The sequence below is a fragment of the Solanum stenotomum genome, chromosome 3, assembly GCF_019186545.1.
Source record: "Solanum stenotomum isolate F172 chromosome 3, ASM1918654v1, whole genome shotgun sequence".
NCBI classification, from domain to species: domain Eukaryota; kingdom Viridiplantae; phylum Streptophyta; class Magnoliopsida; order Solanales; family Solanaceae; genus Solanum; species Solanum stenotomum.
Genome location: NC_064284.1, coordinates 15913750 through 15937575, shown reverse-complemented (window position 1 = coordinate 15937575; position 23826 = coordinate 15913750). Strand labels below are relative to the sequence as shown.

General features: G+C 36.0%; 2 protein-coding genes across 2 annotated transcripts; one reads left to right on the top strand and one right to left on the bottom strand.

The window, feature by feature from the left end:
- Positions 1–2298: 2298 nt before the first annotated feature.
- On the top strand, positions 2299–22144 carry LOC125858080 (uncharacterized). Its single transcript, XM_049537760.1, has 20 exons — positions 2299–2672; positions 2879–3004; positions 3175–3342; positions 3425–3508; positions 3704–3754; positions 5049–5105; positions 5289–5371; positions 6571–6694; positions 6771–6830; positions 7534–7776; positions 8858–8941; positions 9033–9180; positions 10033–10160; positions 16927–16974; positions 17098–17228; positions 17312–17394; positions 18308–18411; positions 19991–20061; positions 20881–21179; positions 21330–22144. Exons 1-20 carry the CDS (start codon positions 2406–2408, stop codon positions 21485–21487), a joined length of 2517 nt encoding a protein of 838 aa, XP_049393717.1. The 5' UTR covers positions 2299–2405; the 3' UTR covers positions 21488–22144.
- A 501-nt stretch (positions 22145–22645) lies between these two features.
- On the bottom strand, positions 22646–23585 carry LOC125858082 (uncharacterized). Its single transcript, XM_049537762.1, has 2 exons — positions 23422–23585; positions 22646–23353 (listed from the first exon to the last, which is right to left on the bottom strand). Exons 1-2 carry the CDS (start codon positions 23581–23583, stop codon positions 22814–22816), a joined length of 702 nt encoding a protein of 233 aa, XP_049393719.1. The 5' UTR covers positions 23584–23585; the 3' UTR covers positions 22646–22813.
- Positions 23586–23826: the final 241 nt, after the last annotated feature.

Below are 23826 nucleotides of genomic sequence, written 5' to 3'. Positions count from 1 at the left end.
TGTTCAAACATTTGAAAGAAAATAAAAAAAGAGAGGAAGAAATTGAGGGAAGTGAAGGGATGGCTAATCAGAATGCTAAGCTTGCGTTTGGATATATTCCATATTATAATTTAAAATTATGATTTCAAATCTTGGATATGTGATTTGAAATCAACATTTTATATCCCAAATTCGTTCAAGAAAAATATGATTTGAAATTTTAAATCATGATTTCAAAAATTTCAAAATGCAAACCTTAATTCATTAGTTTATATTTTGTAAAAAATGAGGCCATCATTATAAATTTTGCAAAAAATGACTTATGCTTGACGTGAGAAGAAATTGTTCGTATCATAAAAAAAAGATTATGGTATTAAAAAACAACTAGTTACTATCAGTGGTGGAGCCACCTTATCATTAGGGGTTCATCCGAACCTCCTTCTGCGGAAAATTATATTATATTTACATGGTTAAAATATTTTTTTAGGTATATATAGTAGATGTCGAACCCCCTTCAGCTATTTTATGTGTCTATTTCTTCATATTTTGAACCCCCTTATCGAAAATTCTGGCTCCGCCACTGATTATTATCATTGTTGACTAGTGAATCTTTATAAAATATTAAATATGTATCTGAAAGCTTGTAATCATAAACATTTATTTATGAAAGGAACATGCAAGCTAGGCAATTTATCAACACGGCACCTTTGGATATTCCAACATCTTATTTATGAACTATGATATACTCATTTAGTAAGATTGTATAAGAATCGGAGAAATTACGAAGAAAAAAAATATAACTTAAAAAATCTCAATTACATATCTAAATACAAATTAATCTAATTTCATAACATGATTTCACGTCACATTCAGAACTACGTATTTTCCAATAGGTCTGGTAAACGTTGTTATCATTTTTAATTGCCACAACTGGCAAATTAAATTTGGTATACAAGAGAAAAGTTATCATGTCATTTTATCGAGAAGGGGATATATATTATTGTGATCAACGACAGAAATCTTCCAGATCAGGTTTTGAACATTTTGCTAGTGGCCGTATTAGGCCAAAACTGAAAAGCCAACTGCCAGCCGGCCGGCCGCTAAGAATTTTCCCCTTACCTCGATGATACGTTAATCAGGAATCGCTTGATAAATTATATAAAAACAATGCTAAATAAAATATATTAATAATGCTTGCACCTAGCAATAAGCATCACAAGAATGCCAGTCTGATGCTAATTAATACATATAACTGACTTTTAGTTGGTTCTAAAAATAAAAAAATAAAAAAAGATTAATCATAGAGTACTAAATATTTGTTTATGACTCAATGCAGATATTCCTTATGTTTTAAACGCCTGCACCATTTATATTATGGGAATTCTATACAAATAGATTGACTGAGTTATGAATACATCATCTGTGTATTTTAAAATATTACACTCATATCTTTTATATTATGAAAATTGTATACAAATATAGTAAGTTAGTTATAAATTCGAGTCTTTTTAATTTTTGCAAAATGCAAGTTATCTAAGCACCAAGCCAAACATGTCTAGATTTTAGTCCAACTCATTGATTAAGATTTAAAAGTACCAAAATACCACTCTAAGTGGAAAGTAAAGAAATCCGCACACAAAAAAAAGAGTTTAATTAGGGTCATTTAAGGGTAGATAATTTATGCCCACCTAAACTGAAAGTAATTATAAATGCTATAACAAAACTTCGTAAGGAAGTATCATGAGAACTCTATGAAAATTAAATTATGTATTAACAAGCGAATCAAAAATTTACTGTCAATCACAAATTTCAAGTTTGACAAATTTTTTTTTATTTATTTGACATGCCATGCGGGCTAGGTGTCAATATATTAATAAAAAAATAATTCAGCCCTTGTTTATTAAAAAAAAAAACATTTACTCATATACTATTATGAAAATCCTACACAAACAAATTATGTGATACCCTATACCAAAGGAAAGCATACTATCCCCTATATTTTTCGTAAGAAAGTATTGAAAGCCCGTATTATAATCGAGATTCAACGCTAAAATAAAAGATCATCCAACTAAATAAATAAATGAAAATTCAAAGCAGAGAAATAAAATGCAAATAAAAATAAAAATGAATACTTCTTTAAATAAGAAAATATTTATTATATTGTCTAGATAGCTTGATCACCTACTGTATCATCTCCATAGGACTTGTTTGGATATGATTTCAAATTATGATTTGAAATCATGTGGATTTGATGGGCTAAAAATGATATGGGCCGTGGGCTTAAACCATGATCTTCAAGGCCCAATTGGCGTGTCTCAATCTTACTGAAGTCTATCCCGTTTCCCGCAATCTCTCTCCCCGCCACTGGTGCTTTTGTCACTCTCTCTGCAAATCATCTGTTCGAATTATCCATTTTCAAATGCATAATGCTCCTTTCAGTCTCACTGCTTCCCAATTCATCATCGTCATTCGCCACCGTAGCATTCGCTTTCCCAAAAGTTCACGGCGTTTTCAGGCAGTCCATTCGATTTAAGGTCCATGGCTTCCTGAACAAACCACTGGAATCGAGCTCTGGACCGGCCTCCAATCAACCATCGGTAATTCTAGACAGTCTCAGGGTCCTCGAATGGGACAAATTATGCGATTCCGTCGCTGCCTTCGCCGGTACTTCCTTAGGCAAAGAAGCTCTCAAGGTTAACTCTTCATGTACTTTCCTTTTTTTCACTTTTCCTTATGTTTGATTGAAGAATGAACTAATTACTTTAGCTCATTATATGTGTGATTTTGTATATGTGAATGTGTGTCTGTATATGCATGTGTATCGTATATGTATACGGTTGTGTATTTATGTGTATATACTTAAAAATACAGGATTCTCAAAGGAATTGTTGTGGTGCAGGAACAACTAGGTTATTTGAATCAAACATTTGAAGAGAGTCTCGGACTCTTAGAGGAAACCAATGCGGCTGTGGAGATGAATAAGTACGGTGCCATGGTGGATTTTAATGGCATTGATATTGAGCTGGTAGGTCCTTAACTTGGTTTATTGATCCTGTGGTGTGCTGGTTTTGTTTGAATCTTTAGTTTGCTTCTGTGTAAATCTAAATGAATAATCTGGGGAAACTCATTGTTGTTCAAGTTCCTGGTTAAATTGTGAGATGCAGAATGATGTTGTCTGTTTCTCTATCGTTGAAGGTTAAAACTGCCATACGGGTTGCACGCCGAGGTTTTCCTGTCAGTGGGATTGAAGCATTGAATGTTGTAGCACTATTGCAGTTTGTGGAAATGCTGCAGGCAAATGTCAAAGCTGCAGTCAAGCAAGATGCCGAATGGTATCAGCGCTTTATGCCTCTCACAGAAATGGTAATAAAATTCTGGTAACAATGAACTTTTCAGCAATCATATATGGTGCGTTTGTTCCAATTATTTTCTATTTTTACTGCAGATTATGGAACTAACCATAAGCAGATCACTAGTAAGGTTCATACAACAACTAGTTGATGAAGATGGCTCTGTCAAGGATTCTGCGGTCTGTCCACATCTTTTAGGAACACCTTTGATATTTCTGCAGTTTTAACTTTTATTTTAAGCTTCTCAGTGGCCGTAACACAAGTCACTTCCTTACATTTTCTTCTGCATCTTCTATACACATGCATTGACTCTACTATTTGCTGTAGTTATATTCTACTGTATGAGTCTTATTAATATTACTTTATGGTTTTAGAGCTCTGCCTTGAAACAATCTCGTGATCAAGTTCGCCTTCTTGAAAGAAAGGTAGACTTTCATTCTTCCTCCTAATTGGCTGTTCTTCAGCAAATTTGGTGGTTATTACTTTTCAGAAACTTCTTTCCCTAGAAAATATCTTCTATATATAATTTGTAATTTTTTATCAGCCAGTGTATATTTATGCTCTTTTCCTTCATCTGTTATTAGTCTGTTCATAGGTGTGATCGCGTTGGTCAGAGTAAATTTTAAAATCAAAGGCTAGTTTTTAACTTTATTTTCATGTTGTGTGCATCCTCTTAAAATGATGGGCTGAACACTGTTATGTTGTTAATTCTTTAACTGTTTCGAAAGAAAGTCAATAAATCATGTGGTTGCATGTCTGAGCTGACTGCCTTAATATTTGACAGACAATGGAGACACTGAAGGTCATAAATCCGTTTTACCAACAGCCTGTAGGTTGTTACCAAGGCTTATACCTTTTCAAATCTAGAATCCCCTTATTCCAGTTTGAATTGTTATCAAATTCATACAACTTGGCAATATATTTGGCAAACATCCCAAGTTCCCAAATACTAGAAAAAACTAGCATTTGGAAATTTTTAAAAATTACCCCAAACTTTTATATTTTGTAAGAAACACCCATCATTTGTTAATTCCAACTAATATTTATCTACCTCCTCCGGAAAAGTTTGACTTATAAGTTGAGTGACAAGATTGAGAAAAAAAGAACAATTTGTTTTTAATGAGTTATAATTCCAACTGTGACAAGTTTGAATATGCGATTAATGTATTGCTCTTGCCCATATTGTTATTTTGTTGTTGATGATTGTTATCAATTATGTTATAAGATTATTTTTTAACGGAACATGCTCATTATAAGATAATAATACAAATTTATGGGTATAAATCATATTTTTTGAAATAGTCAAATATTCTTGGGAAAATTTGTGACCAAACGCATGGTGAAACTTCACAAAAACTTCACCCAAAAATAACTTACCAAGAATATTTGGAAATTTGTGGCCAAACGCTAGCTTAATACTTCCAAGGTTTTAATCTATTTTCTCTGCATATGTAGTAGGCACGTTAATAAAGTTTGGTTGTTCTTTGACACGAGAACTTCTAGAAAATGATACAAGGACTGCAGGAATTATTTATTTGGATATCTTTAATTAAAGCAGTACTTCTTACAAATGTCAGGAACCTTTTGCCTCTTTGTTGTATTTCTGTTAGGGGAATTCCCACATTGCTGGCTGGGTGTGAGATTGACTACGCTGTTGATGTGTCCTGCACCACACTCCCTGCTTGGACATTAACGCATTGCATTCTCTTGTATCTTCAGTTATACCAGTTGATGGAAAGCATAATCAGGAACGGCATGGAAGAAGCATCTGCTATGGTAATCTGTCCTTTGTCCTATTCATTAGTTTCCAACTGTACAACCTTAAGTCACTTTGATAACCAACTGGTTTTCCACATATTATTAAGAAACTTAAGCTCTGAATGTGGTAATGAAATAAAACAATTTCTCTACCTTTCTGGCTTTATCATAGCACCTTGTGAACCTGATATTCTTTCTCAGGAAGTGAGTGAAATTGATGGCAGATGGTGCATTAGATCAGGATTTAATCAGCGAACGAGCTTTGAGGGGCTACTGTTATCCAGGTGTGTTAATATCTTAAAATCTCCTACTTATTGGGGCTTATGTAAATAACTTTGTATAATGTTTGTACATTTTGTTTTATGTCATTTTCTGTCTCCATCTCAAAAGCTCTATATAGGTAATGAACTTGCTAAGCAGAAGTTTGTGACACCATAAATTAGGAAATGACAAGAATTACTGCTTTGAGTAAATTCCACAATTCATGAGAACTTATCAGAAGCTCTGCTGCTGAAATTGAGTTTGAATTGTTCATTTCTTTCCTGGAATTGGAACAGTTTTTTGGCTTAGTCATTCTACTTTTGTGGTTGATTTTTTTGAAAAATTAAAACAGGTGCTTATAAACAAGTCATCTCAAAACCTTCTGGTATGGCATTATCAGAGTGACCAATTCATAAATAGTTCTAATCTTCTGAACTACTGTTTGATAGCTTGTAAGATTTTATTGCACAAAAACTGAATAAATCCCTTTTACAAGTTGAAGACAAACAATTAGGGAACTCTTGGAATGGCATTCAATCAGCTATATTAATTATGATGCTGTTAAAAAATGTTCACAAATTTGATTGTCTTACGTTCTCCACAAGTGCACCAAAAATAGCATGATATTTCCAGTAGGGGATGCGATACTACTCTTTCATGATCTATTTCTTCCACTCCTAATAGTTGTGGGCTTACTCTTTTTCAAAAGGTAAGTACTATTGATGTAGAAAAAAGATTAAGCAACATAGAACTTGGGAAGCTCGGATTCGGTCAAGATCCGAACAACAATGAGCACGCAACGACTAGTAAAAGGGGAGAAAGTTGACTTTGCCCTGACTTTCTTTACAAGAGTTTCTATGAACCATAACAGGGCCTCATAACCTCATTGATGTAAAAACAAACAGCTCTAAAAAAGTGCGGTGATTATATCCAAAATTGTTGTAGGATTACTTTCTGTAAGATGTGGCCCTTGGGACTAACTGAACCCCAGAAGCTAGCTCACGAGGGAGAATTCCGCAAGTCTATTTAAGGAGACTACTAGCGCATTTTCCAATTAATGTGGGACTGTAAATAAGCTATTGTTCCCCTTAGTTAAGCCTAATGCTATACAAGTTTGGTGAAAAGAAAAATATGCTGCTAGATTACCATGGATAAGCTTGACATTATTCAGGTCATTAATGCTTCACCTGTATAGTATTATTCATCACCTCTGAGCTTTCAGTGCTTCAGGTACTGGAAGTGTTGTCGAACCTCTCTCAGCAGTTCCATTGAATGATGCACTCCAGCAAGCTAAGGCATCTGTGTCAAAGGCTGAGGCTGATGTGCTCCTGAAGATAACACAGAAGGTTTGTTTAACTTATGCCCCCTCCCCCCCTTGTGTTGTCATACACGGAAATTAACCAGTTTTTTATTTCTACACAGATGCAAGAAGAAATTGATTACATTGAAAGCATTTTCAGCATGATGGTTAGGCTGGATGTGGTAACTTTCTTGTACCTCTGATTATTTCTTTTCTAATTTTGTTTTCTTTTAATATCTGTATGTTATTTAAAAGACAGGATCCATGTGTTTATTTTTACAATTGATGATAACCAAAATGAGCTTTTGCATCGGCGGGAATAGATTTTGAAATGGGTTCATAAGGCTCTGGATCCTACACTACTAACAACTTCAGCTTAAGTGTGTTCATTAGCGAGAATGAGATCTAGTTGGGTGAACAAGTATGGAATACTATAAGTTGTTTAGTGGCTAGCGTTGGGGCACTCAAGAATGATCCTGTTATACCTTACTGATTGGAGTACTAATTATTGGAGCAGATATGCTATGCCAATTGTGACTGTTGCCATTTCTTTATAAAATGTCATAATATGACTGCTAACATCTGAATAATTAAAAGTTCTCACAAATATTTATCATTCTACTCTCTTTATCAAAAAAATATTTATTGTTCCGCTTTGTTCATATGTTAGTTTCTCCAACTCAGAGCCTTAACAATTTCAAAATTTGTTCGGCCTTACCATCTGAGGCCTACTCTAGTTTAATGCTCTTTGATCTATTATGTCAAGTAGAACATTGTTCACAAGTTGACCATTTAGTGGGACTTATTTGATGTCACGTATATTAAGTGTTTATTTTATTTGGTTACTGATGTTGTTCATTTTCATTGTCATTCCCATATCTACAGATCAACGCTAGAGCACGATACAGTCTTGCATTTGGAGGTGCTTGTCCAGATTTATTTTTGCAACAAGAACAGGATAGCTTTGTAGCTACTGATGCTTCATTAGACGCAAGAACCTCAGTGGCATTGCATCCTACACGGAAGAAATGGACAGTGTATCTGCCAAAAGCTTATCATCCTTTATTACTTCAAAAGCATCAGCAGGCTCTACAGAAGGCCATGAAAGATGTCAAGAATGCCAATGCGGTAAGTCACTCTCCATATCACATGCAGATGGAACATGGAAAGCTGTTAGATTCTCCTAGCATTTCAAAGGCTCCCTCTTATAGCCTGTCTTTGAGATATGGACAGATTGCAACATAATCTGGTGGGTACTTGCACCAGGCAATCTCTCTTCAGGATGGTTTTTATTTTATCAGAGAAAAAAGATTATCCATAAGTTCCCTATATGAATCTCCTGCCATTTGAGTTGGAAGCTATAAGAGTGCCGAGACTATAGCCGAGTTCCATGAAATATATTAAATTTTCTATTAAAAGATTCAGTTATTTATCATAATTGTTTTTGTGCCGTTGGAGCTCTTCTTGGATTAAATTAGTTACTTGTATGAGTGGTTAAGATCTAGTAAGATCCTGTTGTTAGTGTTTCCTCTTTTTTATTTTGTAATCTTTGCAAAAGGTTTTGTGGGTTTCACTTACCTGGTCAGCTCATATGCATGTAATTACTACTATGTATGGATCGGGTGTGGTTGTGGATTCTTTAAGGGTGGGATATGGCTTTTTAGTAAGCCTGTTCAGTATCTATTCCAATTATTATCTTATAGAGCCACCTTACTACCTTCCTTGACCAATTAATGCAACCTGTGAAGTCGATAATGTCTGAGGGTGAGGTTCTGGTGAGAATAGAAGTGGCAAGTGGATCTAAGTGGAAATGTTTTTGTATTCCTCTTCGTTTTATTCCTTTAATAGTTATTGGTTTGATAGAGAACTTTAAGAAAGTTTTGTTGGGACAATAAGTTGTTAGAAACTCTTTACTGCTCTCTTTTAGATGAAACAGTTACTGCTGCTGTTAACATCTGGGAATAAGTTTTTATAGGCCTCAGTAGAATTGTAAATCTAGAGATGCCATGACAATGCATCATAACAGCTTCTAGATGCCATGCTATGTTTGAATAGCCTTTCTTCTCTATTCTATCAGATGCTGGCTCCATTTGTTATATTCTCATAATAATTTTAAGGATTCTCATCATCATGATAACTTTGGGGTAATATGCACTTAATTGAGTTACTTTGAGTTCACTTAAAAATTCAGTTGGTCTTTTGTGTATAGGAAATTAGGAGGAGGAAGCAGCAGGGAGGAAATATTACTTTGAGAAAAGAAACCAATGTGAATTTACAGTCCTTGGAAGCAAAGGTAATTTTTTGAATGTGATCGCTGGCATTTGATGGTTTATGCAAAATTTCCATTGTAAATGAATGAAGTACTTTTAACGTGTTGACTTCAGGTTGCTAAGTTGAAAGAGGAACCACCTGTTCCTGTTGACATATATGTTGCTCACAACACTCGAGTTTTGGTTATAACTGGCCCCAATACTGGGGGTAAAACCCTTTGCTTGAAGACTGTGGGTTTGGCTGCTTTGATGGCAAAATCCGGTCAGCACAAGTACTATATATTTATATATTATACTTTGTTCGTCAAGTCAACCCAGAAAATGAAAACTTTCCTTGTACCTCAATATATCTACTGGACATTATATATTAAAACATCAAAAGTCATCAGTTACCAGTATCCTATGCAAAGAGGTAATTTAGAACCTATCAAAAATTTGAAACATGCTTAAATTTACTTTCCTGACATCCTCATCCATCTTCGTTTCTATGCCTCAAGATTATCTATTGTTGAATTAGGATTCCCGCCAAATTATTATTGTCAGTTTTTCCTGGCCATGTTTCTTGTTCCTCCATAAATCATATGCTACTTATACAAACACAAACTCGTTCTCCATTAAAACTTGCAACTTAGCAAGTTTTTTTAAAACTTTTTTTGTGAAGATGGTGTCCAAGCCAACTAACACGCCTCGGCCTTTCCACTAAGTACATGCATCCTCACACTAGTACAAGTTTTGGTTAACCTTGCTAACAAAAGGCTTAGGCAGATAGGAAGAAAAAAACATATGCTATTGGGATCCGACCTTGGATTTCCATGATCTTCACCTACGCCTCGGCCGTATTTATATTTTGTTGGTAATTAGATGCTGCCCAGACCTATTTAAGATTGTGTTTGAGGTCTCCTCTTGGTTCAAATAGATTGAGGAAATTTGGACTTGGTATTCTTTCACTGCTACCCTGCCATGCATTTGTTAATTGCTGTGTTATTCCCAACAAGCATATTAGTAGGTAGAATGCTTTCTAAGAACACGAACTCTAAGTTGTGCACAAAAGTACTTATATTTGTGTAATCTTGTATTGAAGTGCATAACTTTTAATGTTAGACTAGATTTGCAGGTCTTTATGTGTTAGCATCAGAATCAGTGAAGATCCCTTGGTTTGATTTTGTATTTGCTGATATTGGTGATGAACAATCCTTATCCCAATCACTGTCTACCTTCTCGGGGCATCTGAAACAAATTAGTGTAAGTTAAATGAAGTTCCCTCTGAAATTTCTGGGCCTTTTTACTAGCCTGACATGCTGTGGCCAAGTCGACTTTTCACTTCTTACTCTTTTCCTTGATGATGAATATTCGAAGCTATTTATAATCAAGAAATTATCTAGATTATAGTATAAAGGCTCTTGTTTAATTTAAATATCGACCACAATCCTGGTATATGGTTCCTCTGGTGTAGGATCTATCTTGCAGCTCTCCAGGAGTAAAGCACATAAATTGTAATAATGCAAAGGAAGTGTCAGCATTAGCTTAAGTACACATGTTACATTACATCAACCTGCTATATTTTATCATGGAACTTTTTGTCAAATCTAGGGGGAAAGAGGAAGGATTTTATTTTGTTTGTTTGAACCTCAGGTAATTGTTAATTATAGACAGTCCCAAGTATGGATAACTGAGGAGGCTTCTGTATTATGTTAACATATGTCAAATTCACTTTTGAACATGAATGGAGAAATTAAACTTTTGCGTGTGTGCTACATTTCATATGGTCTATTAGGTGCTATATGAAAGAAAATTGAGAGGCTAAGTTGTTATCAAGTGAAGAAAAAGGGACGAAAGACATTTTAGGTATTGAAGATTACATTGTACCAAGTAGCAGCATAATAGGTCTTCCGGGCCATTTACGGATATGATAGAGGGACAGTTAATACTGCTGGCCATAGGATGGTGTGATAGGAGCAAAGCAAAAATTTATAGGATCAATATGCGCTAAATTATTCCATATATGAAATATTATACCTGCTATATTACATTGATTCTGGCAGAGATGCTTAATATTTTGAAAGCAAAAGATTTTGAGATGATGAATCTGCTGATTTAAGAGTCAGAATTGACAATGAAGAAAGTGAACACCCAGTCAAGATAGTACGTCTGGAAGGTAGATTCATATTTGAAATGGTATGAGCTTAATCAAGGAAGGTGTATAGTCCTCCTTTTAGAAAAAGGGATGTTACAGAAATGAATAGGAAGAAACAAAGAGGAGGGTCCAAAGTTACAACAGATATAACTGTACTCCATTTGTTTCGAATTTCCCTTGCACAATTTTATATTTTGAGTTTCAAGATGATTAAACTTGTCAACATTTCCAATATGGTTGTTCAAGGACTTCTCTTTTTTAAGATAAAGAACACTTCAGAAAGTTATAAATGATCAAACTGTTAGTATCAGAATTCAAAATACTGAAAAGTGTTTGATAACTTATGGGCATGTTAGTCCGNAGAATTCTGATTTACATGCCTAAAAATCTGCTATATATCCCTAAATATATGCTATTCCTAATTGTAATATCTCTGAAAATATGCTACATTAATCTATGCTATCTCCTATCATCATTACACAAATATTTAGAATTATAACATAGATATGTACAGATATTTAGAATCTGTCCAATCATGCTAACATCCCCCCTCAAATTGATGCCGGTGGATCAAAAAGCATCAATTTGCCTACCAGAAACTGATGACGTTGTCGTGCCATAGACTTTGTAAACACATCAGCTATTTGAAGATCAGTGGATACATGTGGAAGAGTAATGACTCTCTTATCTACAGCTTCTTTGATATAATGACAATCCACTTCAATGTGTTTGGTCCTTTCATGATAAACTGGATTAGTAGCAATCTGAATAGCACTTGTGTTGTCAGCATGGAGAGGAGTGGGATTAGATTGAGGAAATCCAATTTCTGCAAGTAAACCACGAAGCCAAACAATCTCAGAGCAAGCAGTAGACATTGCTCGATATTCAGATTCGGTGGAAGATTTTGATACACGATTTTGCTTCTTGCTCTTCCAAGATATCAAGGAATCTCCAAGAAACATGCACCAACCCGTGACGGAGCGACGAGTATTAGGACATCCAGCCCAATCAGAATCACTAAATGCATTAAGCTGAATCTCAGAACCACTAGGAAAGAATAATCCACGAGTAGATGTTCCCAAGAGATATCGAATGATGCGACGGACAGCCACCAAATGTAGATGGCGTGGAGCCTGCATAAATTGACTCACTTGTTGAACTGCAAAAGAGATATCAGGCCGAGTAATAGTAAGATAATTTAGGCTCCCAACTAATTGCTGATACAAAGTTGGATCAGGAAGAAGATCTCCTTCCGCACTGCAGTACTTTACATTCAATTCCAATGGAGTATTTACAGAGGAAGATTCTTGAAGACCAGCCAAAGCAATCAAGTCCTGAGTATATTTGTGTTGGTTCAAGAACACACCTAAAGAATTATAATGAACTTCTAACCCCAAAAAGTAAGTAAGAATACCAAGATCTTTCATATGAAAAGAATCCTTAAGCTGCTGCTGAAGGCTAGTGATTAGTGAAGAATCAGTTCCTGTGATAATAATGTCATCGACATACACCAAAAGAAGAACACAACTAGCAGATGTTTTTCGAAGAAACAAAGACGAATCATATTTGCTCTGTTCAAAAGAGAATTGAAGCAAAGTAGATCGAAACTTGTCAAACCAAGCTCTTGGAGCTTGTTTTAATCCATATAAAAACCGCTTCAACTTGCATACATCTGATGTAGGTGATGAGAACAAACCAGGTGGGGGTTTCATATAAATATCTTCTTTGAGATCACCATGAAGAAAAGCATTTTTGACATCCATTTGATGAAGAGGCCAATTTTGTGATGCAGCAATGGCAATAATAGTTCGCACCGTAGTCATTTTTGCTACAGGTGCAAAAGTCTCCTCATAGTTTACACCATACTCCTGTTTGTTGCCAAGGACCGCCAATCGAGCTTTATACCGATCAAGAGTTCCATCAGAATTAAGTTTAATTGAATAAACCCATTTACATCCAATTGGACGGACATTTGGAGGACAAGGAACAATGTCCCATGTGTTATTTTCTTTAAGAGCCAAAAGTTCCTCCTCCATTGCTTTTTGCCAACATTCAAGCTTGGAAGCTTGTGAGTAACCTGTTGGAATAGAGATGGTGGATAAAGTAGAAGAAAAACCATACCGTTTAGGAGTTTGAGACACTCTAGTAGATCGCCGAGGAGGCTCAAGAGGAGCAGACCTTGAAGAAATCTCAGATTCTGGTTGTGGAGCAGTCTTAGGTGGCGGATCTGTTTCGGGATGGGGTAAAGTTGGCCGATGTCGTTCATACACAAATCCGGTTTGAACCGCTTAGAAGACAATGGCAAATCCTCAAAAGTAGGAAGAAGAGGAGAAACAGAAGATGATTCAACATGAGTAGGAAAGAAATACTGATTCTCAAAGAAAATAACATTTCTAGAAACACGAAATTTGTTAGAACTTGGATCATAGCAAATAAAACCTTTTTGTGAAGTACTATAGCCCATAAAAGCATATTTAATAGACTGAACAGAAAGTTTATTTTGTTGAAAAGGAGGCAGGTGCACGAAACAAACACAACCGAACGTATGAAAACTATGATAGCTGGGATGCTTATGAAAAAGACGATAATATGGAGACTCAAGATTTAACACTTTAGATGGAAGTCTATTAATCAAATAGACAGCAGTAGACAAAGCTTCAACCCAATATTTAGATGGAACAGAGGACTCAATCAATAAAGTACGAGTGACATCTAAAAGATGACGATTCTTACGCTCAGCAACCCCATTTTGTTGTGCCGTATATGGGCAAGAGCGTTGTGATACAATTCCTTTCTCAAGCAAGAAATTATTGAATTCATGAGACATATATTCTCCACCAGAATCAGATCTTAATATTTTGATGCATGTGGAAAATTGAGTCTCAACATAAGCCAAAAATTTCTTGAATATGGAAAACACTTCAGATTTAGATCGAAGAAAATACACCCATGTAAATCGACTATAGTCATCTATAAATGTCACAAAATACTTGAAATGAGCATGAGAAATAACTGGTGAAATGCCCCAAACATCACTATGAATGACATCAAAACACTTTGCAGCACGACTACCAAAATTAGGAAAAGGAAGAGTTTTACTTTTGCCTAATTTACAAGTAGAACAATCAAATGAAGCAACTGAAAATTGATTTTTATTTCCCAATAAACCAAAATTGGACAAATGAGACAACACAATAGAATTTGGATGTCCTAGATGTTTATGCCAAACCTCATTCTTAGTAGTGGTAGAAGCAAGAGCTAGAACACGAGGAATAGAAAAGTGTATAGGGAACAATCTTCCAACTTTAGGCCCTTTCGCAATTATTGTCCCCGACACCTGATCCTGCACAAGGCAACCATTACGAGAAAAATTCACATCACAATTGTTATCTACCAATTGGCCAACTGAAATAAGACTAGTGGAGAGCTTTGGTGATACAAAAACATTCTTGAAAGTTTCAGTAATATCCCCAACCTTGGTAATGGGTAAATTACTATCATTGGCAACCTGAATTTGTGTTGGACCATTATACTCACGGATGTTTTTGAGTATATTAGTTGAGTTGGTCATATGATTGGAAGCGCCAGAATCAACAAGCCAAAATTTAGATATTACCTCATTACCTTGCAGCCCCAAAGCTGAAAATGCTGACAAGATCATTTGTTGTACCATTTCAGGAGTAAGAACTTGTCCTACTGAAGACGAGTTATCTGTAGTTGAACCATTTATCCCAACTTGAAAAGCATTTGCCCTACGGTTTTGAGGACGTGTGGGACACTCTTTGATAATGTGTCCTTGTTGTTTACAATAATTACAGAACTTCTAGCCACAATTGCTAGCAATATGACCATATTTCTTGCAACTGTAGCATTGAGTTCTAGCCATATCCATGCCCTTTCCTTTCCCTTGAGCTGCAAATGCGACAGTGACAACATTTCCTTGATGAAAAGCATTGTGTGCAGAGACGCTGCTCTTCACGAAGTAATTCCCTAAAACAGACATCCAACGATGGAGATGGATCACGGTTCATCAAGTTGGAGCGAACATTTTCAAATCAGATCGTAATTTCATCAAAAATTGATCTCGCTTGCTTTGTTCATGAACTCCTTGAATGATGGAGATAGATTCAGAAGGTATTGTAGCATAAACGATATCGGTAAATTCAGCCCATAAGTTCTGAAATCCAGAGAAATAATCTTGAACCGAGAGACCTCCTTGAGAATACATAGCAATTTCATGCTCTAACTGAAAGCGCCTTGCGCTATGGTCTTGGTTGTAAACCTTTTGTAAATAATCCCACATGGCCTTTGCTGTCTTGTATGGCCTGAGATTAAGAACAATAAGAGGGTCAATTGACCCTAAAAGCCATGTCATCACCCGAGCATCTTTAACCTTCCATTGACCGAGCTTTGTAGGATCAGTAGGAGTAGGATCACTTCCATCTATATGTCCCCATAATTCTTTTCCGGTGACAAATAGTTGGAATTGAAATTCCCAGGCAGAGTAATTTTTTCTTGTGAAACGAACATAGAAGGACTCAAACTGATATGACGCCATGTTCTTGACAAGTTAGGGAAAATAGAAATGCAATAATACAAAATAACCAAAATGACCAAGACTGAGATTCCAAGATGCCTAAAATTCCAAGATACTTAGGACTTACTGTTGACTAAAAAACAGTAAGCTGAACCAAAACTTTCAAAAAAAAATTCTGAAAGAAACCACAGATGAAAGACACTGAGAATCAAAGCACTGAAAAAGGCTCTGATACCATGTCAATTTTGCTGAATGATTTCTCTCAAATGAGAGTTCTTCCATTAAATAGAAAGAATTCTGATTTACATGCCTAAAAATCTGCTATATATCCCTAAATATATGCTATTCCTAATTGTAATATCTCTGAAAATATGCTACATTAATCTATGCTATCTCCTATCATCATTACACAAATATTTAGAGTTATAACATAGATATGTACAGATATTAGAATCTGTCCAATCATGCTAACACACTTCAGAAAGTTATAAATGATCAAACTGTTAATATCAGAATTCAAAATACTGAAAAGTGTTTGATAACTTATGGGCATGTTAGTCCGTGAAAAGTGTCTAGATTGGATGAACTGGGACAAAAGGTGAAAATATTAGGTAATAACTTCTGCTAAATAGTGAACATCCCTGGATAGAGCTACCAGAGAAAACAGATTATACGTTGACGCCATAAAGAAGATAATGCTTGGCTGAGTGGCATGTGATATTTAAGTTGTAACCATGCAGATTCGAACTGCCTAAGCATTATGTATTGTTACTGGGTATACTTACTGAATCAGTTGGTATAGTTATAAGAGGTTGTTTCTGCTTCCTAGGAATTCTTTAGCATCCTGCACATGAGGCGTGTTGTACAGGCTATCAGCTACCTTGATGGACTGTTTTAGCGGAATTTGGCTCATCAGTACTTCAATGGTTATATGAATTGCTAGATCTCTTCCCAATATTAGGTTATTTGTTGTCCATGATGCTTGACGATTTTGAAAATATTATCAGGAAATGCTCAACTCCCTTTTCAAATGCTCTTTTGGCTTTTCTTTTACTAAGATCTTCCTTTTCCCAAGGTCAATATTCAAACCAACCTTGTGAATATTTGAGGTTGAATGTTTCATGTAAAATGAAGCATAAGGTTAAACTTATTGTTACCATTCTTTATCAAAGACAAATCCAATTCAGTGCATTTATCAATTAGTTTAACTCTTGAATGTGTCTCTAATGATATCATTGACAGTTATTCTCCAGCTACAGTTAATGTCTATGGCTTTAAGGTGTTCCTTTTAGATCCAAATGCAGAAATTTAATATGATTTCTTGTCCAAATCTGCAGAAAATCCGGTCTCACTCAACAGACATGTCACTTGTGCTATTAGACGAAGTATGTACTTCAGCAGTTCATTTGTTCTTCCAGAGACGCATGCTATGAACAAGTGAAATTATGCATGACATGAATGGACATTTTCCTTCATAAAAACCATAGTGTGTATTCTTCATCTTGTAGGTAGGGGCAGGGACAAATCCTCTAGAAGGAGCTGCACTTGGGATGTCATTACTGGAATCTTTTGCACAATCTGGAACTTTGTTGACTATAGCTACAACACATCATGGAGAACTTAAAACCCTTAAATACAGGTGCTCAATGCTAAGATGGAACTTTTATATGAGACAAAAGGCTTACCTCCTCTAACATCATGGTGCTACAATGTACTTGACAGCAATCATGCATTTGAAAATGCATGTATGGAGTTCGATGAAATGAAGTTGAAACCAACTTATAGGATTCTTTGGGGAATACCAGGTTGTCCTTGTATCCATGTGGTAGTTTCTTGATTAGCTTGGAATTTCTTATATGACTGATCATAGGATGTCATGTTCCTTCTTGTGGCAAAAAGAAGAGAAGAAATGATACTTCTTGCTTTGTCTTAAAAAGAAAAAAGATACCTCTTTACTCCCAGATCAAATATTGCAGGGCACAATCTCAATGTCACTGAATATTCTTCAAATGCAGTTTTCCTATTTATCATACTTCTCCAGACCTTTACACTTTCAATCATTACCAGATATTCCTCAGATAACCTTTTTTTAGCTCATCATAGAGATAGTACCAAGTAAAAGTGTAAAACCATGGTGTACTCCGTATCAATTTGTACACTATGATTTAGTAAATCAGCATGAGTTTTGGGATTGCACAATTCTGTACAAAGTGCAGGCTGTCTATGATAAGTTGTTTATTCTGGTTCAAGTTTACCTTGCATTATCTGATACGCAAATTCTTATTCCGTTTTCAAAAACTGGATCTACTCAGTAGTTGCGGAGTCGAGAGCTTTCTTGTTTCAGCGTTAATTTTTTTTATTGTTTCTTGTATTTTGGGCTCTAGTATCTGTTTTAAATATCTTCTTATGCAGTTTCCACATCTGCATAATTCAATTTGATAGATATTTGAACCGGGACTGGGTCAAGCGGATGTACTCATTATCCGGTTACCTTTTTACGTGACCGGGCGAAAGGGGCTGGGATCCAATGACGAGAAATCAAGGATAATTGTATATTATTATCCGTTGACAAATTTCAGAGGATATTCTCTCTAAAGATGGCACAATTCAAACTTACTATAGATAGTTTTTGATTCTTTGATGTCTTATCATCATGAGGTTGATCGTATCATTGATTTTTTGTTAGCATCTCTGATTTTCAGACTTCTCCAACTGCAGGGAGGTCAAATGCAATCAATATAGCCGAAAGGCTCGGGATGCCTGATGTCATTGTGCACAAGGCTCGTGAACTTTATGGAGCTGCTAGTGCAGAAATCAATGAGGTACTTGCATATGATACCATTAACTTAGGTATTCAGGATGTTGATACTTGTAATTGATAAAAGATTTGCATGGCATGTTAATAGTTAGCCTTATATTGCTACTGAGCATCCTTTAATTTTTATCGAAAAATACATAAGTTGCTCCTTAAATTTGTCCTAAAAATCATTTACACACCTTAACTTTATGGGAACCCTCTTACCCCTTAGTATTGTCTAAAGTGAGTCTAATACCTCCTTGAAAATAAAGAACATGTCTTGTGCTGGGTCATGTTTTGCACGCGAACCATGTGTCAGTTGCTGCTTTATTATATTTTTCACTGCTTTTCCTTCTTTTTCAGCAGCTTATTACAAAATGAGTCCAAAGTAAGTGATCTTCTCTTTTACTGCCAAACCTTTCGCCACTGCCAAATTATTTACCACTCAAATTGGAAACAACTTTTAGCTATTTGGATTATCATATGATTTCAAAGGCAGATTAGCTTAAAGATCAAACCAGAGTCGATCATTTCCTTATCTTGCTTCTTGGTTTCTTAATTTTTTTCAAAAATCAAACTAGATGCAAATTGAGTAGTTATTTTGTATCGTCAGTGTAAAGCTTTGACGGAACCAGAGTCACAGTTACCAGCATAACTGACTGTAATACGGGAACAGGGGACTGGAAAAAGCTCCTGCTTGGGGTTCCGAAACGTACTTAATGTCCTGATATTGGACCCAAAAACTGCCGTTATTTTTCTTGGCACCATAAAACCCGATACTTCAGAACCAAAAAGGATAGAGAACCCATCTCGTCGGAAAAAATGGCACCTGGCCAAAAAGAGTTGCTGCTGGCCAACGTTTAAAAAGGAGATAAATCAGACTGAAGGTGGAAGTGAAACGTGTTGTGTAGTGAAGAGAGTGAGGCGGTAAAGTAGTGGCTGTAATTTTGAAATGGTAGTCACTTCGAGTTTTTTTCTTAAAGAAAGCTGGTATGGGGAAGATGGAAAAAAATAAGAGAGTAAAGAATAAGAAATGATTTATTTAAAAATAATTAATTTGTATAATATCCAATTGAAAAGCAACACATGTACTTTTTTGTCCGCTTTTAGTGTTCTTTTTCCTTTCACGTGCGTATAGGAAGGGAAGACAATTTTTTGCCACGTTGATTCTCGGGGGTGATTAATATGTAATACTTAGAGCGGGGTGATAGGTCGCCCGTAAAGTTGAAGTGGGTAAATGACTTTTCTAGACAAGATGAATATAATTTCCTATTTTTATTCAATAGATTGCTTACCAAATCCTTGGACTTATTGCCACTTCATAGAAACATATACACCAAGAAATTTGCTGACCTGTAATTAGCTACTGTTGATTTTAGTTTCATGAGTAATTTCAATTGGTTCTCGAAAACAAAAGTTCCTTTCTCATCATATGCTCTTGATAGAATAATGCGCAAGAAAAGTATTTAATTCAAACACAATAATAAGTCATTTTGACATCAAATTTGTGCATCTGAACATGCACGAATCTGATTTTCAAGCACTTTGATTTGTATTAATTAGCAGGTGCTTTTCTAAGACTTTTTGCTAACATTGTAATGCAGGTTATACTTGACATGGAGAGATTTAAGCAGAACTTTCATGAGCAAGTTCGTGAGTCACAATGTCTTCTTAAGTGAGGATCCTATGTTACCTTTGCTGATTCCATATACCCTCAGTAATCACCAAAATAGATCTATCCTCCTTATGCAGTAGTTTTGGTCGTTGAAACTGTTTCAATATTGATTTTGTTCCATTATAGATCTCAATCTTCTCTCCGTTGATAGTTGTTTAGCAAAGGGATCTGATCCAACCAAATCAAGAAGCAACAAGTTAAAAATGGAAATAAATAACAGCGCTCTATGGCTATCAGATGCCTGATCCTAGTTACTGAGATAGCCTAATACTAGTTGGCCTCTACCTGAACCTAAGATGCTAGAGAGAGAGAGTGTGTATGGATTGAAAAAACGAAAAGAAAAGGAAAGATATGGGGTAGTAGAGGGTAGTTGAAATATGGTAACTACAGTAACTCTCACCTGCAAAAGCAGAGAAACAGTGACAAAAGTCTGGCAGGTCTGTGGTTATCAAAAAAAAGTCTGTCTGGTCTGCAGAAGCAGAGAGCAAATCATGAAAGTTATGGTAGTGGGAGGGAGCAGTAGTAATTGGAATGTTCAGATTGGCGGCAGACTGGTGGCTGTTTGATGGAACAGATTTCAAGTTGAGTTTGACTTATGATCTATGTTATATATGCTGATGGTGGCTGAAAAATTTAGTGAAAGCAGTTCTAATGAATACTATTACCAGAAATGCTCTTCATAAAAGAAATTACCAGAATATTTGACATTTCATTTAGGGATTGTTTTTCCCTTGGCTGCCTTTTGCTCTTTTTTCTTGCAGTAAACTAACTATCAAAAATCTCATGTTGTGTGTATTTGTTCTCTGCCTTTTGGTTTAGGCTCACTAAAGGCCTCCATCACAAGTTGCTTATTGCCAGAAAAAATGTGAAAGAGCACAGCATTAATCAAAGATTCAGAAAGGAACAGGAAATAGCTGAAGCAGCTGCAGTAGCACGATCTTCCATTCAAAGGAGAGCACGACAATTTCGTGCAATTTCTAGTCAACCATCCCAGAAAATATTGGGAAGTAATGGACACACATCATCTATGAAGAGTGAAGCTAAAGAGGAAAAAAGTGAAATTTCAGAAGCAACTCCTGCTGTGTACTCCCCCCGTACATCCAGGCTGCCTGTTTCAGGTAACATAATTTCTTTCTTCTTTCTTTTATGTGATGATCATTATTGCTTGTCAACGGACAATGGCTTGCTAGCATCTATTATATTTTCTTGTTTTACATGGATCAAAATATCCACAATTGGTTGCAATGATCTGTTTTGCCTATATACAGCCAAGAGGAGGAAACTTCCCAATGTTGGTGATTCAGTCCATGTTCCTTCGCTTAACAAGCAAGCTTTAGTCCTGAAAGTCGATCCTTCTAGAGAAGAGCTTTTAGTCCAAGCTGGTAACATGAAGCTTAAGCTTAAATTAACAGATGTATTGGCCTGAAAGGTGCCCGCACCAGGTAGGTTTTTCATATCTCCATCCTGCAGTGAGAAGTGTCCTTGGGAGTCTGGGACTGGCATTTGAAACCGCCTCCCGCCACCTGCAAATGGTATGACGGGACAGTTAAACTTGCTAAACGTGAAGTAAGAATGGTCGATAGTTATATTTCCTTACTATCACGTTTAATAATAAATAAGTGCAATGAGCTCGGGATATATCGTATAGCCTGAGCATATATCCAGTTACCGGGATGCATCTCATGCTATTTGACTAGGTACTCTCACAACTGAGATCTAGCATGCCCATAAGGAATTGTACTCGGTTTTCAGCTGCACCACTTTCACGGTGTTATGGCTTTTTAAGAGGATGCCTCGAAGAGAAGGTTCCATCAGAAAATATGCCCAATGTTGGCAAGCTAGCAATAATTTTCAGTTAAGTGCATGGGGTCATATGCAATGCAGTGTATCAGGCCAAATACGACATCTCTTTGAGCTCCGGGCTATACTAAAGTTATGGGGAACTTTTGATTGCTCCTCGTTCAGGTGTACTTGTATTTATTTGAGCTTGCTGGATTTGATTAAAGTCAACTACTAGATTCTGGATGACATCAATTTATTTGAATTAGGTTGACTAGTTGCCTTGATTGGAGTGTACTTATTACTCTAGTAACTTCGTTGTGTACAAAAACGTACAGATTTTATACTTCTAAATGAAGTTTAGATCTAGCTAATTAATTAGTCGCTCTTCCCTAGTTCCACCTTTAATATTCGACTGCAGCCTAAGAGTGTGAAGTCCTCACATGCAATCCCTTCGTTCTTTTAAGGTTCATGTAAATGCCTGATATACAACTGTCATTATTAGTATTTAGGATTGCGGCCCGCCAGGCAAAACAAATTTTAAAAATAAAAACCATAAGTTTATGTCCCTTCCCTGCATCTTCCATAATATGAGATTTGAAGCACATATTATTTCCAAGATTCTGACATTACATCAATAAACATAGAATGCGGATGCTGCGTTGTTAGGAGGAGTACAGAAGAGATGGACCAAGGCTACTTCCTTATTTTAGACATCGATAAATATTGAGGAATTCAGTCTTATTCTTCTTGCCAAGCTTAGTTTTTAAAAGAACAAAACATTATTGAAGATGGCATTACAAGGTACGAAAGCAGTTCAATGCAACTTGGATTGAATCTAAACTGCTCTCACTCTTTTTTACTACAAGAAGCTAATAGTACACCCCACCCCCATTAATAGGATCATACTAAATACTGTACTGTGATTTGACATGAAGATACCTAAGCCAACAGTACCTAAACTACCTTGTCGTCAAGCAGTCTGCTGGTTGTTTTCATCAGCTGGTGCAACCCATCCAAAATCAGAACTTACATCCAAGAAATAAAGCATGATAACCAGGAAGATGCAGCAGAGAAACATAGGAATAGGTCCAAAGATCCACAAAAATAGTGGAAACGAAAAATAAAATGCACGTAGTCCAAGTGACCAGAAATAGCTGCCTCTATTCACTGTCCTCCCTACATACTCCGCCGTCGCACAATGCCTTGACGAATCCAATTTCTTGTAAGGCACGTTGATGAGTATGCTAGCATGACTATAATACCTAATCGATTGCACATTAAACAAAAACGCCACCATAAAACATACCAATATTGAAAAAAACTTAATTGACAAGCAAAACTCGCTCTTATCCCCATAAACATGAAAACCAACTGAACGACCACTGCTTCCGCCCGTCATTAAGACGGCAATGAGAGAACTGAGCATAATCGCCGTAGATGCTAAAAGCGTCGAAGCCATTATGTTGTTCCTTAGCGTTTGTACTGCTAGAACTCCATTCTGAGACGATTCCTGTTACATTCAATTGATTAATTATTTAGTTAATAAGAAAACTAGTCCGATCCTAATTAATTAATTACCTCCATCCTAGCAAGAACCCATAAGCGACGATTAATAGAATTGATGCCAATGACTGTGTGAATTGGGTGTTTAAGAATGCGTTGAAGAAGCCATAAGTGATAAGCAACCATGATAAGTAGGCCTAATGGTACCAACACGTAATCCAAAATTTCTTTCTCCATTTTGAAATAGAGTGACGATTTGAAGTTAATGGTCAAAACTCCAATTGTGTATTGGGTCTATAAATTCTACTGCTCCCTACTCCGGCTTTTTAGGCAGGGAGAGGGGGAATTCGGTGGTGCATCGTAATCCCAGTAAAAATTAAAGACATCGTCAGCTAATCGTTTATGTATATTACTAGCTTGATACATTGATAATCTCTTACTCCCGTCCACCTTTACGATACTTGTTTAGTTTAGTATTTT